The sequence below is a fragment of the Bidens hawaiensis genome, unplaced genomic scaffold (assembly GCF_021521415.1).
Source record: "Bidens hawaiensis isolate Kalapana, Puna unplaced genomic scaffold, B.hawaiensis_p1.1 tig00046657_1, whole genome shotgun sequence".
NCBI lineage: Eukaryota > Viridiplantae > Streptophyta > Magnoliopsida > Asterales > Asteraceae > Bidens > Bidens hawaiensis.
Window position 1 is genome coordinate 17,290 of NW_027498315.1, and position 14,749 is coordinate 32,038.

Sequence of the window (14,749 nt, forward strand, 5' to 3'; positions counted from 1 at the left end):
TTAAAAACTATTAGTTTGTCCTTCGTGCGACGCGATGGGTTGAAACCATATCCCTCGCACTATGCGAGGGAGCCAGAAGATTAAAAACTATTAGTTTGTCCTTCGTGCGACGCGAAGGACAAGGCTGAAGATCTTCACGCTACGCGAAGGGTCCCAAAGATAGGAAAAATAACCTAATTTTTATATAATCAGCATTCAACTTCCATTCGACCCATCTTTCATTCCAGAGGCTATTGACGACTTAGAAGGCAATTTTACACCATCTCGAAGCTCCCGAATCGTTAATCCTTCCTTGATTTCGTCCGTTTAACACATAATTGAGTCATTTATCATGCTGAAGAAAGGCTAAACCACTTGTGATCACTTTAGGTGTAGGATATGTGCCTAAACAGAATGTATCTGTGTTTCTTGTTTAACAATTGGATTGAAGTTTGATTAAGTGTGTTTTTTATCTAGCTTTATGTTTGTTTTGATTTTTTAAACAATTGTGTATATGAGATTCTAGTTTGTCATCAATTGATTGTTGTGTTCATCAATATTTAGGATTAAGTTCTTATAGTCATTGAAATTTATCTTTAAACACTGATTTACTTGGAGTCCTATATTAACAAACTGGTAATTAGGTAGCTAATTTCAGTTGTGTCAATTCGCCGGATTAGGTTACGTGAATCAACACAACCAAATTACTGTGTCTAGTAATTGCTTATCAATTATTGATGATTCATATCTATGTGTTTATCAAATTGATAGGATTCACAGTTGTTCAATTTATTGCATACCTAAAGCTGAAGTGTGTCACTCTTTTCTTAGTTGTTTTACAGCTAAAAGTGATCGCATTTTCATCAAACAAATCAATCTTTAAACTACTTGACATCGTCTGTCCACCGTATAAACAATTAATTAGTGAGCAATGAATTTGAACTGCATTTTCCTTTGATACACTGAGGAGACGACCTTACCTACCCGTACTAGTTATAGGCATTTAAGTTTTATAAATACTGGTTTGTAATTAGAGCATGACATCTACATCATCTATCCCGAAAAGGTTTTTACCATTTATGTTTGATGCATCTGCATCACAATTTAGTGGCCTAAAACCAAACCAAAAACCGAATTTTCAGTTTTGGAAATTTCGAAAACCGTTGGTTTCAGTTTTTCCGGTTCAGTGTGGCTTTTCCAATTTTCTCATTTCAGCTTGAAATTGTTGGCCAAAGGAAAAATTGGCTTAAATAATAAATTTCGCGCTGAATATTTGTAAATTAATAACTAATTCATTATTATACATTCGGGATAAAATATGGCTTATACTATTTCTTTAGTTTCTTATAAATATTTAAATTAAAAACTGATAAGTGAAAATCTATAAGTCTTGGGTTTAGTTCGTTTTTTTCTGGTTTTTATTACATATAAAACCAAATTCGAACCAAAAGTTTTGTTTTTACAAAAACATAAAATCAAACAACTGGTATATGTTTCGGTCCAACTTTTTTGATTTGGATCGTTCTTTTAGATTTCTTGCACACCCTTACCACAACTTTATCCAAATTACTCTGCATGGATCTCCAGTGACACACATGTCCGCATGATTGTTATATCCACAGCCTCTGAACCTTCCTTCTCACATGTTCAAGGCATCATTGCTCATGACATACGGGTCTCTTTTGATGTGCTTGTGCTCCACACACCTCATGAGAGTACCTTCTTTAGACACAACTTATTAAGATACATATGATAGGGTATGAGACACCCCTTGCTTATCTCAGCCATGCACATGAATATGCATTTGTACTTGCGAACATTGATGAACCGGTCAATGACGAAGACTTTAATCTGTTTGTAATTCCAGGTCACTTGGTCATATCCCAAGTGATTGTCCAAATCATGACCCATCTACATTTCGTGCCAACCCAACAACCGATTTTGTAGATATATGTTCTAATTTTGCAGATATACGTCACTCTATTGCTGACACCACTTGGCATCCTGATACTGGACCTAATAGCCATGCATCTAGGGCTGCTCGCGAGCCGAACCGAACTGAGCGAAGCCTTGCTCGTTGCTTGGCTTGTTTAAAACCGAACCGAGCGGATGAAATTCGAACCGAGCGAAAACTGAAACGAGCCAAAATCGAATCGAGCATTTTCGATCGAACATCGAGAGATTTCGAGCATTATTTATTTCTTTTTCACTTAAAATTTCCAATAAGAAACAAATTTGAATGTTGTAAATAATATATTTTATAAATAAATTAGTGTTTTTTAGACAAACGTGTAATAGATTGTAAATTTTCATTAAAAATAAGTTTGAAGTGAGATATAATGATCATTTAAACAAACTTCTAGTATTCTAAAAACTTGAAACGAACAAATAAAGCTATCGAATTGATGGAATATAAAAACTTTGAAGGGGTGAAAATAATTGTAAACTTATATTTATGAGTTTTGTCTATATATTTTTATATTTGTTCATATATAATTATATATAAAATAAATTAAAAATATTCGAGCCGAACCGAACCGAGCAGACCTTTGCTCGTTTACAAACCGAACCGAGCAGAGCGGCTCGTTTTCAATCGAGCAAAAAAATGAGCGAGCATTTTCTGAACAATTTCCGAGCGAGCGACAAACGGTTTGGATGGCCCTACATGCATCTAACATCAGATTTATCCAGTCTTGATGTTTCAGAGCCATACTGTGGTAACAACACTCCATGTTGGTAATGATAAGGGACCTCTCATTCTTTATACTGCTCCCCTTAATAAGAGATTAAACAGAATGAATACTTTGAAAAATAATATTATTTATCACCCACTATTCATAATTATATTTTTTGTAATATACATATTACTTATTCAAATGCTCTATTCATTCCAAAAAAATATTTCTTACTAGTTAAGTTACTTTTATTTTGAGTTATGATTTTTTATAAACATTGATCTAATTAGTCTACTTTGTTGTTTTTCCATGTCAAGTTGCAATTAGAACATCTCAATAAAAAAATTCCTATATAAAGTTATGTGTTGTTTGGATTTATCTATCTTGGTGGTGGGATAAGGCTTAGGGACCATAAGGTCCTGGGTTCGAATCCCACAAGGGGGTTTTCCCAAGATTTATTGGGTTTCCTCCTGAATTAGTGGTTAGGCATTATTGCCTAGTGGAGATGGATATGATCGCGTGGTTCTGCTGGTGACACGATGATACTCTAGTGGTCCGTGAGTGATCCTAATTTGTCATTCAAAAAAAAAAAGGAGCCAGGATAATAAAGGTGCAAGACATGTTGTAGGTCTCACATGAAGTACACACTCTTTCAAGTAGCCGCACCCGACATTATTAATTGGTTCATAAACCCAACTCAAAAGGGGCTTCCATCCATCTCTAACCATAAACCGTTCACCTCCATCTCACGGGCTAACAGACAATTTTTTATTACAACATAATAATAACAATAAAACCAATATATATAAATGCAATTTTACAAATTTACCCCTCAAATGGTCATATATATATATATATGCTACCCCGATCAATGCATGATCAAATTAATATGTGGAGTTTGATGAAAGAGTTTGGGTGTTAGCTCTTTCCTTGTTAATATTAACAGGAAAGGGTTGTTCACAAGTTATTACGTCACAAGTTCCGGGTTTCTTCATCTTTGGTGACTCGTTGGTTGATAACGGTAACAACAATGGGCTTGTCACTCTTGCTAGAGCCAACTATAGACCTTATGGCATCGACTTCCCTCAAGGCGCCAGTGGCCGGTTTACTAATGGCCGGACTTTCGTTGATGCATTGGGTTGGTTTCTCAATCTTTATGTTACTTTAATTTTCACCTTCTATACTTGAATAAAATCTAGTGTATTTATGAATAAATTCATTTAATAATAATAATAATAATAATTTTTTATGATCATCTGATTATATACTCTTAAATCCACCTAACCCCCCTACTGCGGGATTTGAACCGTTGACCTTCAAAAGGAGGGAACGTTTATAATACCATCAAATACCATTTGGCCAAATGACTTTTAGTTCATGAAATTTAAATATTATTTTTAAATAAGCTTAGAAATTCCATTGCAGCTCAACTTCTAGGATTTCGAACTAACATCCCGCCCTTCGCAAGAACTCGTGGCCGGGCAATACTTGGTGGGCTGAATTTCGCATCTGGAGCTGCCGGTATCCGTGATGAAACCGGAAATAATCTTGTAATGCTACTTTCTTAATTAATTTTGTGTTCCACTTTTTATACTTTTTTCTTTTTTAAAATACTGCAGTAATTTAGTTGCTGACCAAAGTTAAAATATATGTGCATGTATATATATAGGGGGATCACATTACAATGAACCAGCAAGTAAATAACTTTGGGACTATAGTGCAGCAAATGAGGCGTTACTTCAGAGGAGATAACAATGCTTTGGCAACTTACCTTAGCAAGTGTATCTTCTACTCTGGAATGGGAAGCAATGACTATCTCAATAACTATTTCATGCGAGATTTCTACAACACCGGGTCCCAATTCACCGCGCAAACCTACGCAGATGCACTCATTCATGATTATACTAATCAGCTTACCGTGAGTATTTTTTTTTGCTTTAGTCGGCTAAACAATGCTATCATGTCATTTTTTTGACGTATATTATCCGGTTCGATTATTCATCAGGCATTGTATAATTTGGGCGCACGAAAAGTGATAGTAACTGGTGTTGGCCAAGTTGGGTGCATACCTTATCGGCTAGCTCGGTATAATGGTACCGGTAACAGCAGCAGGTGCAATGAAAACATAAACAATGCTATCCAGTTATTTAACTCAGGCCTACGGAAACTTGTAGATCGCTTTAATAATGGTGGGCTTCAAGGCTCACAGTTTGTTTACTTGGATTCTTATCAAGCAACCAAGGATCTTATTCTCAATGCTCAATCTAATGGTATCTCAAATTTACTATTTATTCCAGCCATTTATGAGTACATATAATTTGCTTTGAAAGATGTCTTACTTGTTTTAAATTGTGTATATGTATGTAACTTAGGATTTGAAGTAATTGATAAAGGATGTTGTGGAGTTGGAAGAAACAACGGTCAAGTGACATGCCTTCCTCTTCAACAAGCTTGCAGGGACCGCTCAAAGTACATATTCTGGGACGCCTTTCATCCGACTGAAGCTGCAAATATCGTGACTGCAAGAGTAATATATTCATCGAGGCCACCAACATATATGAAGAAACGTGGATCTACTCACTGGTAGCAGATCTACTTTCCTCGGGTTTTGATTGTACTATTTCACCGATGGTTCTTCTGGATCTGTGTTCTTCCACCTACAAAATGAACAACGCCGTTAACTTACCCCTCAGAAAGGGACAGAGGGGTCCTCTTTGGGGTAACCCTCCGGCGTGAGAATAAGTATATGTAGGAGAAGATAATAATGTGAGAGTAAGGGAATCTGGAGAGTATTGCTTAATAGCTGAATACTGTATGATTGTGTGACTGTGTTCTTGTATATCTTTCCTTGTGGAGTTGATGCTGTATTTATAGTGCTAGGGTTTCCACTGATTGAGCTGGGACCAAATTAGGGTTTTGTTGGCCTCCTCCAATCGATTTGCGCCACGTGTCCTTGGAGACACCTGGTGCTTTTTCATTGGTTATAATCACGTGGTAACCCATGAGTCATGCTGAGCTGTCCACCTTTCATTTAGCAGCTGTCAACAACAGCATATCCTTATTCCTTAAAAAGATGCCTTCTGGAAGGTTGTCTGACGTGCACAATCAAGGTTGCCCTAATCCTGATTTGGATAAGGACGAGGTTGATTATGTGCATGTGTGATATGCGCCCATCCTGAGGATGCGCGAGGTCTTCTCTTTATTCTCACGCGCAGATATTTCATGCGCAGATGTGATACGCACAAGCATGTAATACACGTCACGCGCGGATGTCCCACGCGCAGCTGCGCCATGCGCAACTGTGATATGGGTGGGCATGTATGATGCGCGAGTATGTGATATGCGCCGCGAGCGGATGCGCCACGCACGATGTGATATGCATAAGCATATATGATGCGTGAGCATGTGATACGCGCGAGCATATGTGATGCATGAGCATATGTGATGCTTGAGCATATGTGATATGTGCAAGCATGTGATGCTTGAGCATATGCGATATGCGCTGTGCGCATAAGTTTTGGCTTTGTGCCTTGATAATATCTTTGATTTCTAATGTCTTGTATATATCTTGTGGGTTGACCCGCCCCGCTCGATGTTGAGGCGGGTACATACCTCTTCAATATACATATCCAATTAATATTCAACAACTAGCGTCACTATGATGCGCGTACTTTAGTATGATTTGCTTATGAATTTGGATTTGTTATTTCGTGGTTGTTTGAATTTGATTAAGAACTTTGTTAGTTCGGCTCGAACATGTTTCTCCCATTCGATGTTTGGCTTTTTAACACTACCAAGTAGTGACTCCAATAATTCACAATAATCTTGAGTCAAATGCATACAAATTTATAATGTAAACTAGCAGAACTTTTGTGACTTATACAGCTATGTTGTAGGTTGTCTCGTAACTTAAAATTCTAGATTCAAAGATAAGGTTGTCCCGTAACTTGAATGCCTGGATTCAAAGATAGTGATGGTAAAAATTGCAAGCAGTAAGTTAAAAGTTACAAGTAAATAAAGGATGGTTATGCAATTCTTAACAATGGATCACAATCCCATTGGCAATCAAAAGCAATTGAACATACAATCAAACTGACATGAATGAGAATTAAATAAACACGAATTGAGTTCAACAATCTGTATTTTGATTTATGTAAGAATATGATACATCGACAGACAGAATTGACATCGTTTGTTTGACTATATATAGTTCTTGGCTTCAATTAGATCGTTTTTAGGCTACGGTGGCCAGTGCTTGGAATAGTGGTCGGTTCTCTGGCTATAATGTTCAAATATTAGCAAAAAATTAAAGCTTTTCAAAATTATATTAAAAATAGTTCCAATTACAATAAAGAGGCAGGTAAGCGGGCAACAAGCTGCGCCGCCACCCCCTTTTGAATGGCAAAACCGATCCTACTGAAAACAAAGTTATCGTTCTTCAGCGTCGATGAGTTACTGTGCACGACCCGCTGAACTCTTTTTAGAAACGTAACAGCATCGGGGGCAAGAGACCCAAATGTGTCAAAAGCAAAAGGAATGAAGGCGTGTTGATTCTCCACACACGCCTTCTCGTGCTTAGCAATTTTTCCTGCTTCTGCCTTTAGCACGGCATGCCTAGCAACAAACCCGGTGTCCCTAAGCCCGACAAGAGGGGACACCCCAGTAAGGTCCACACAAGCATGCTTCCCCCCCGCCCATCCAAACACAAGAATGTCCGCTGGTCGGAGAGTAGACCTTCCTTCACGGGGATCCGACAAGAAATTCACAGGAGCCTCTTTTCTTGCCGAGATTCCCGCCCGTTTTAACATATCACAAAAGACATCTCTGACCAAATCATGTCTATATTTGAACCCAGGGAGTTCTTTGCAATGAATCGCGTGTTCACCAAAATTATCTAAACAAACCTTACGACAGACCGGGCATGGCTCATCAACTGGAAACAGTGGGATCATTAAACGATATTTAAGAATGGCTCGGTACTCCACTGCTGACATGTGCTGGCCTAACCCTTCGATTGGGGTGACAGTCAAAAAGTCTTGAGTATGAGGAGCCTGAAGACATTCTAGTACCGCTCTTTGACGAGAGGACATGCCAAACTTTTCTCCCAAACTTTGGACGGTTTTACTATAAAGGGCACTCGCCAAAGCATTTTGGGCTTTAGGGGGGGGGGGGGTGTCCTTATTAGCGAACCCGACAAGATCAAAATCGGGAATAGAGTTGTGCAAATAATCCATCGCACACCCAAAATCGGAATCCAACACATCACCACCACAATCACGCAAAACGTGGTCCTGTAACTTCCAAGATTGTGCTCTCGAGGTGACGAAAGCATAGGTGGAAACATCCTCAGCTGAATATAACCCTAAACCACCGAAATGGATAGGGAGAGAGGCTAGTCTCCATTGAAAATCCCCAAAAAACGGACCCCCACATACCACAATATCCTCAATCGCCGCTCGAAGCCCTTTGTCAAAAACAGAGACAGCTTCCTTAACAAACATAGGCTGACATGTTCGGAGACAACACTTTTTCAAAATAGAAGTAAAATTGGAGAGCAAATAACATGTCAGACAGAGGATATAGAAAGAGGATTTTAGCTTAAAAACTAAAATGATGGACATACTTGCGGAACAAATATTGATACTCTCCCATCTAAGGGGGTGGGTCAAAAGATCCCTAAAAGACGTGTATTCTTTTCTAAGTTGATTTCGAGAAAGCCTTTGATATGATCAAATAATGAGATTTTATTGACTCGGTCATGGAATATATGCGCTTTGATCCCCAATAGAGGCCAAATCACAACGACCATTTGTGCAATTGTCTCCTTTGATAAATTAAGATCTTTTCCTACATTATCCATCACATGATACCATCACACGACATCAAAACATAAACTAATTTCGTATTTTGTTCTTTACACGTACACAATCACAATTCTAGTTTTTATATTATTTATAATGTAATCCAGTGCCTAATTAATCCGGTTCAATAGGTCCAACCAGTAAACATGTAGGGCGACTGGTTTGTTAACCGCTCTAGTTATGAGTTATGTAAACATTGATCTAGTCAAATTTAGATGAAAATTAAAAAAAGTAGTCCATAGCTAAAGGTTGTCTTATTATTATAAAATGGGTACATCAGGAGTGCAGAGTCATCTGTTTATGGTTTAAAGATTATATGTTATTTTTAGTATTCTAGAATGGATAGAGCAGCGAAATAAGCGTACATGTATCTCATCGTAATAGTGACTTCGGTACATACTCAAGAAGATCATCAAATGCTTGCTAGTTGTTGAATGTTGATCGGATAAATAAATTCAGGAGTGCCACCGAAAGCCTTCCTTCCCATCAAAACATTCACTGCTTCTGTTGGGTGGAATGCATCCCAAAACACGTACTTGTTCCGGTTTGGACATGGAGTTTGGAAAGGCAAACATGTTACTTCTCCTCTGTTTCTTCCAATCCCGCAACATCCCCTATCCACAACACGAAATCCTGCATCATCAACCCGAAAACATTTACAATTTTATTAGATTATATCCGATGGAATGTAAATACTTGAGGTGTAATTAAGGACTACCGTAGGATCTAGCGTTGGAAAGTAAATCTTCGAACATGTTATCAATATTCATGAAGAGAAATTTAGAACCCGGGAGATTGGTGCTTAGATTGTCAATCATGGTCTTCATGTTCTGATTGAAAGGTAGGACTAGCTGGTTCACTTCCTCAGAACATCTCCCAGTCGTGCCTTGCGCTATAATATTTGGGATACAACCCATCCGTCCGATCCCAGCCAAGACAAATTTCCGGGCTCCAAGATTATAAAGTTTCTAAATTAAAAGGTCACACTATGAAATCAGTTATAAAAGCTTGTAAGATTTGAAACTAGTGGGAATACCGAATATATATAGTCAGCTTACAGTGAGTTGAGTGGTGTACTCCTTAGACAAAAGGTCTGCAAACTGTGGGCCGTTGTACTGGTTGCGGGTAGGGTAGTTTGGCATGAGGTAGTTGTTTAGGTAGTCATTGCTACCCATTCCCACAAAGAAAATACTTCGAGAAAGCATCTTCGTGGCATCGCCTACACTCAAATTGTCGGTTATTTGGTCCAAAGAGTTTTCGAAGTTCTTGATCTGTTGGTTGAATGGGAGGCGACCAACCTGTATGTATTTAGCAGAAAAATGTCAATCACTAATAACATAAACAACAACCGTACCCGGTAAATCCCAGTCCCACCTATAGAAAAACTATTGGCAGGATCTGATGAGGGTGAGTTGTATACGAACCTTACCTCTATCCCTAGGATAGAGAGACTCAATCACTAATAATATATTATTTCCAATACCTACATGAACAACTTTTGAAATTGCCTAAAGTCCAAAAAATAAGTGAGATAAAAAAGAACTTACAAAATTCCGGCCGGTAATATCGAGGATCCCAGAAGCTGCCGAAGCGAAATTGACACCATGAACCATTTGATCTTTAGAATTTGATGCTTGGGAATAGGGTGGTATAAGTGGTAGTCCTAGCAATATTGCTGTATTCATATGTATGCATGTATTATATATCAGAATTGTTTGTTTGTTTTTCATTCTAAAGAAACAATCAATTTAGTGTAATCTGTTTGTTATAAATCGAACAAAGAGCAAACTATCACACATCATCTGAATCTTATTCAACCCTATTCAAACGGCGGTCCAGATACAGGTTGGGTGGCCATTTTGACAAATAAAATTTCAAAGTAAGTACGTCGATCTATGGCTAGACCGGCTGTCCGAATATTGTTCAAACAGCCGTTCTGACCAATCATTTTCAAAGTTTACTTTTTTTTTGGTCAAAATGGATGTCTGAGTGTTTTGTGGACGGCCGTTAATTTGAGTAAAATCAAATAGGGGTGATGTAACTATAGCATGACTCATCAAAAAAGCTATTTATATTTTAGTTGCATTGCATGTCTTTGGAACTAGGTGATCATTTGATGTAAAACAAACACAAACACAAACACAGAAGTAGAGATGAGGGACCTATTTCATCAACAATGGTGTAACCATTGGAGAATCGACCAGTAGGACCTCCATTGAAGTCAATTCCGTAAGGAAAATAATTAGCCTTAGCGAAAGAAGTCAAGTCATTGTTGTTCCCATTGTCAATTAACGAGTCACCAAATACGAACAACGCAGGAACCATTGCTCCACTGTCTTGTGCCATGACTAATCGACCACCACACGACAACATGCCGACAACCAACAGGTACAAGAAACAATAAAACTTTAAGGTTATTATATCTTCACCACCCATGATAATTATTTTGTATGTCAGGTTGTTCTTGTATGAGATAGACAATGATAAAGTGAGAGTAGAATGGGGTTTTGCACAAAACCTGCAGGGGGTGTAATAGAGGGGAGAATATATAGTGATTAAAGCATTTACCGTGTAGTATATATTAAAGTTAGTTGGAGAGTAATAAATGTTTCTACTGCAATTTGATAACGTAGTTAACTAGTAAATTAAGACGCAGTGATCTGTTTCTTGCATTATGGTATTGGCTGCCACATGCCGTCCCCGGTAATACAAAAAGATTCAGGTTTAATTTTATACAAACGCGCTAACTCATATAATTTAGATAATTGTGATCATAACAATAAACAAAGCGGGTTTAATTTTATAAATTGGCTTAAACTATCTTGAATAATAGATTCTGCCTTAAAGAAAACCGATGGAATAAACACATCACCCTGATCATGCATGAGTAAACGCTCTATGCTTTGATATCGCCTGATCGAGAGCTTCGGCCTTAGCTTTTGCAAAGCTTCTTTTCCTTTCATTTTCGCACAACCTCTTCTATTATATAAAGGGTCCATTCGCAAGAGTCTAAACTTCGTTGCACTAGTTTTTAGTGTATGTTAGTATGTTGGCACTCTTGGGAAGACGCTATGAAATTTTAAAGCAATTTATAGTGGACATCTTATAGCGGTTTTATGTTGTCAAATCTATCATAAACTCACGCTTTTTTTAAAAGCTACTTTAGTTTTGGTAATTAACTGTAGGAGAGGTAATAAAACCACACAACTAGGTAGATGTATGCTAGAAGTGAATGATAAAGCTACATGCTAAAATCGAAATTAAACCACATACTCCAATCAACCTCCTGAAATCTTGCTCTACTTTTTAACCACGAAAACAAATTCGCTTTAATTTCTTCCAAGATTATATCTAGTCCTTTTTTGATATTGAACGCCAGTTCGTTCGACCTCACTTTATAAAGCATCTCAAGTGAAACCAAGATGATATTGAGGCCCAACTTCTTGTACAGTTTCCTCTCTCTCCTTCACCTAGCTCCCCGTATTAACTTTGAGGGACTCTTGTGATTAGATGATACCCGACCCGATTATCCGAAACTGTATGCAAGTTTACCCAAATCATATGCCCGAGTTATATACCCAAGAAATTCTTTGTATTTTGTAGATTGTAAAACATATTTATGAAAATTATATACAAATTATAATGATATTATTTATTTACTTATTGTAACGTTTAATTTGTAATTGTTGTTGTATGAATAAATATATAAAAGAATTATAATGATAAAAAAAATTACTTGAAAATCCCAACGGGTATACCCGATACCCATGGGTATGCCCGATACTCGATGGAAAATTATCCGTCAAATACCCGACGGGTAATGGGCCGGGTATGGGGACACAATTTTACAAATGGGTATGGGTATGAGATCACCAATACCCAACCCCCCGACCTATTGTGATCCCTATCACCACCTACTTGATCAGTGACCGTGGGAGGCGACGATTGACAACGAGGGTGGGGAGGCGACAGTGGAGGCGATGATGGTGGGCGAGTGATAAAGGAGGAGGTGATCGACGGAAAGGAGGGGAGTGTGGAAGGGGACACCAACCAACGTGGGAGACGAGGGAGTGGAAGGCGGGGGGGGGGGGGGGGTGAATGGACTCATTTGGTTATGTTAGAAAATTGCAGAGATTCAATTGATTCATTTTAACCTTGAGGGGCTTAATGTGGCCCCGCCCACAAACCATATGGACATAAATTGTATTAATCTCAGTTTCGTATGATTAAGACTATCTGTTGTAGAGACGCAATCCATGCCACAAGGGCATGATGGTGCCATCCAGAACACCTCGTCCAGATCAAATGGAGCACCATCCCCTTAACGGCTTTATATCAAATAAAAAGTAGGTCCAACCCACTAACAACCATCCACATCTTTTTATTTTTTTAATTTATTATTTATCTACGTTAAGACTAGTTAACCAAAATGCTCTAATTAAATGAAAGAGTAGTTAAAGCCCCACTACTTACATGATAGCCAGAGCCAGCTGGACCATTCCATTTTTTATAAATAAATGATATATTTATATTAGGTTAAGTAAATAAATGAATAATTAATTTATTTATACATTGAAACTTTCAATATGTTCGTTTAATAAGTTATTTGAATATATTTTTACACATAATATAACTAAAAAAATAAAACTTTAACTCTACTAACTATAAATTTGTTAGTTTATTATTGTCTCTGTCTCAAAATCTGAGTAAAGGAGGATGGTTTATATCAAATAACTATGCCTCAACATTTTAGTTAGCTTTAGGTCTTCGAAATTTGAGCCGGTCTTGATGATAGTGATGTGACACTTTAACTAGCATTTGCTAGTTTAATCACAACACAACGAAACTATCAACATGTAATGCACACTCGGGATGTCGATGCTAAAAAGTTCAATTTTGCATAATCTTACGTAGGAAATTTTGCAGTTACTATTAATTTTTTTTAATGCAAACTATTGAAGAACGGCAACTCAATCAACTTTGATGCACTACTTTTAGTCTCTTCTAGTTCTATCTTGGAACCTTGTTTGCACTCTTAACATTAGTTTTATAAAAATACAAAAAGAACCATATATAGATGTGACAACAAAAAATTGGAATATGATATAGAAACTGGTTCTATTAGATTAAACTTTAAAATGGCTAGACTCGATCTTATTGCTACTTGCTAGTAACAAATCGTGCTTTCTTGGGATTTTTGGTTGGCTTGAATAAGCCGCCTGACTTGTGGAATGGCTATATTCCTAGTGACATTGAGGTTTTGTCTGAAATTCGTCATTTGAAATTGCAGAACTCATAAAAAACGAGTGGCCCGTCCTTTGAAATGACACATCTTGAACATTACACTCGTCAGCAGGTACATTTCAAATATGATATATATCTTTTTTCGGGGATCTAACATTTCTCATGGCGGATCATACATTATTTTTATAGTTTCGGCCATTTTAAATGACAGATCTCAGACAAAAGTTCCATGTCACCGAATAAGATATGACAACACCAGAAAAACTTTTCAAATGGCAAATCACCTAGAAACACAAAAAACATTTCTCTCTCCGATAAACCTTTTACCCACTTAATTACTTTTCTCCCATTTTGAAATAAAAATTCAAAGGCCTTATTTTAAAAAAAGGAATATCTCATAAAATAGTAATCAAGGTTCAAAATTGTTCCAATTAAGTCACTCATACATATTTTTCTCAAATCGGGTTATTAAATCTTCAAATATAGTCTCACGGATTTTTTTGTGCGTCAAGAAAGAAATGGGGGATAAGATGTGGGGTTCATAATTTGCAATATATGTAGTTAAATTTAGATAATTTTAAAAAACCTTAATTATATTAAAATTCAAAAATAAAAAATAAAATTCACGTTACCACTCAACGTCAACATAAAAAAGAAAGATAAAAAAATTTTCTATGTAAAACAAAAATGAAAAATAGCTAAAAAAAGATGTTAAAACCTTTAATTTAATAAAATATGAAAGTTGAATAACTTAATTACTTAGACCAAATGATTTTCTCATATATAATGAGTTTTCTCATGGAGATAATTGGATGAATCCTTGATTGGTTAGTGATTAATGACGAATTTAAAGGAAGAAAAAGTAAACATTCTTGGGACTTTAAAATTGCAGACTTTGATGCAAGTGGACTTTTGTGTTGTTACCTGTAGTTCATGCATGTGACTCTTGATTGCGGTCGAGCTCACTAAATTCTACTACTCTTGTTTTAA

At 37.0% G+C, this 14,749-nt stretch overlaps 2 protein-coding genes across 2 annotated transcripts; one reads left to right on the forward strand and one right to left on the reverse strand.

The window, feature by feature from the left end:
- Positions 1–1,728: 1,728 nt before the first annotated feature.
- LOC143596508 (GDSL esterase/lipase At1g33811-like) lies at positions 1,729–5,241 on the forward strand. Its single transcript, XM_077075265.1, has 6 exons — positions 1,729–1,846; positions 3,565–3,792; positions 4,080–4,204; positions 4,324–4,572; positions 4,660–4,924; positions 5,027–5,241. Exons 1-6 carry the CDS (start codon positions 1,729–1,731, stop codon positions 5,239–5,241), a joined length of 1,200 nt encoding a protein of 399 aa, XP_076931380.1.
- Positions 5,242–8,510: 3,269 nt separating this feature from the next.
- Positions 8,511–11,366, reverse strand: LOC143596506 (GDSL esterase/lipase At1g71691-like). The gene is made up of 5 exons (XM_077075262.1): positions 10,678–11,366; positions 10,063–10,190; positions 9,574–9,813; positions 9,234–9,483; positions 8,511–9,148 (listed from the first exon to the last, which is right to left on the reverse strand). The coding sequence occupies exons 1-5, from the start codon at positions 10,949–10,951 to the stop codon at positions 8,928–8,930; spliced, it is 1,113 nt and encodes a 370-aa protein (XP_076931377.1). The 5' UTR covers positions 10,952–11,366; the 3' UTR covers positions 8,511–8,927.
- Positions 11,367–14,749: the final 3,383 nt, after the last annotated feature.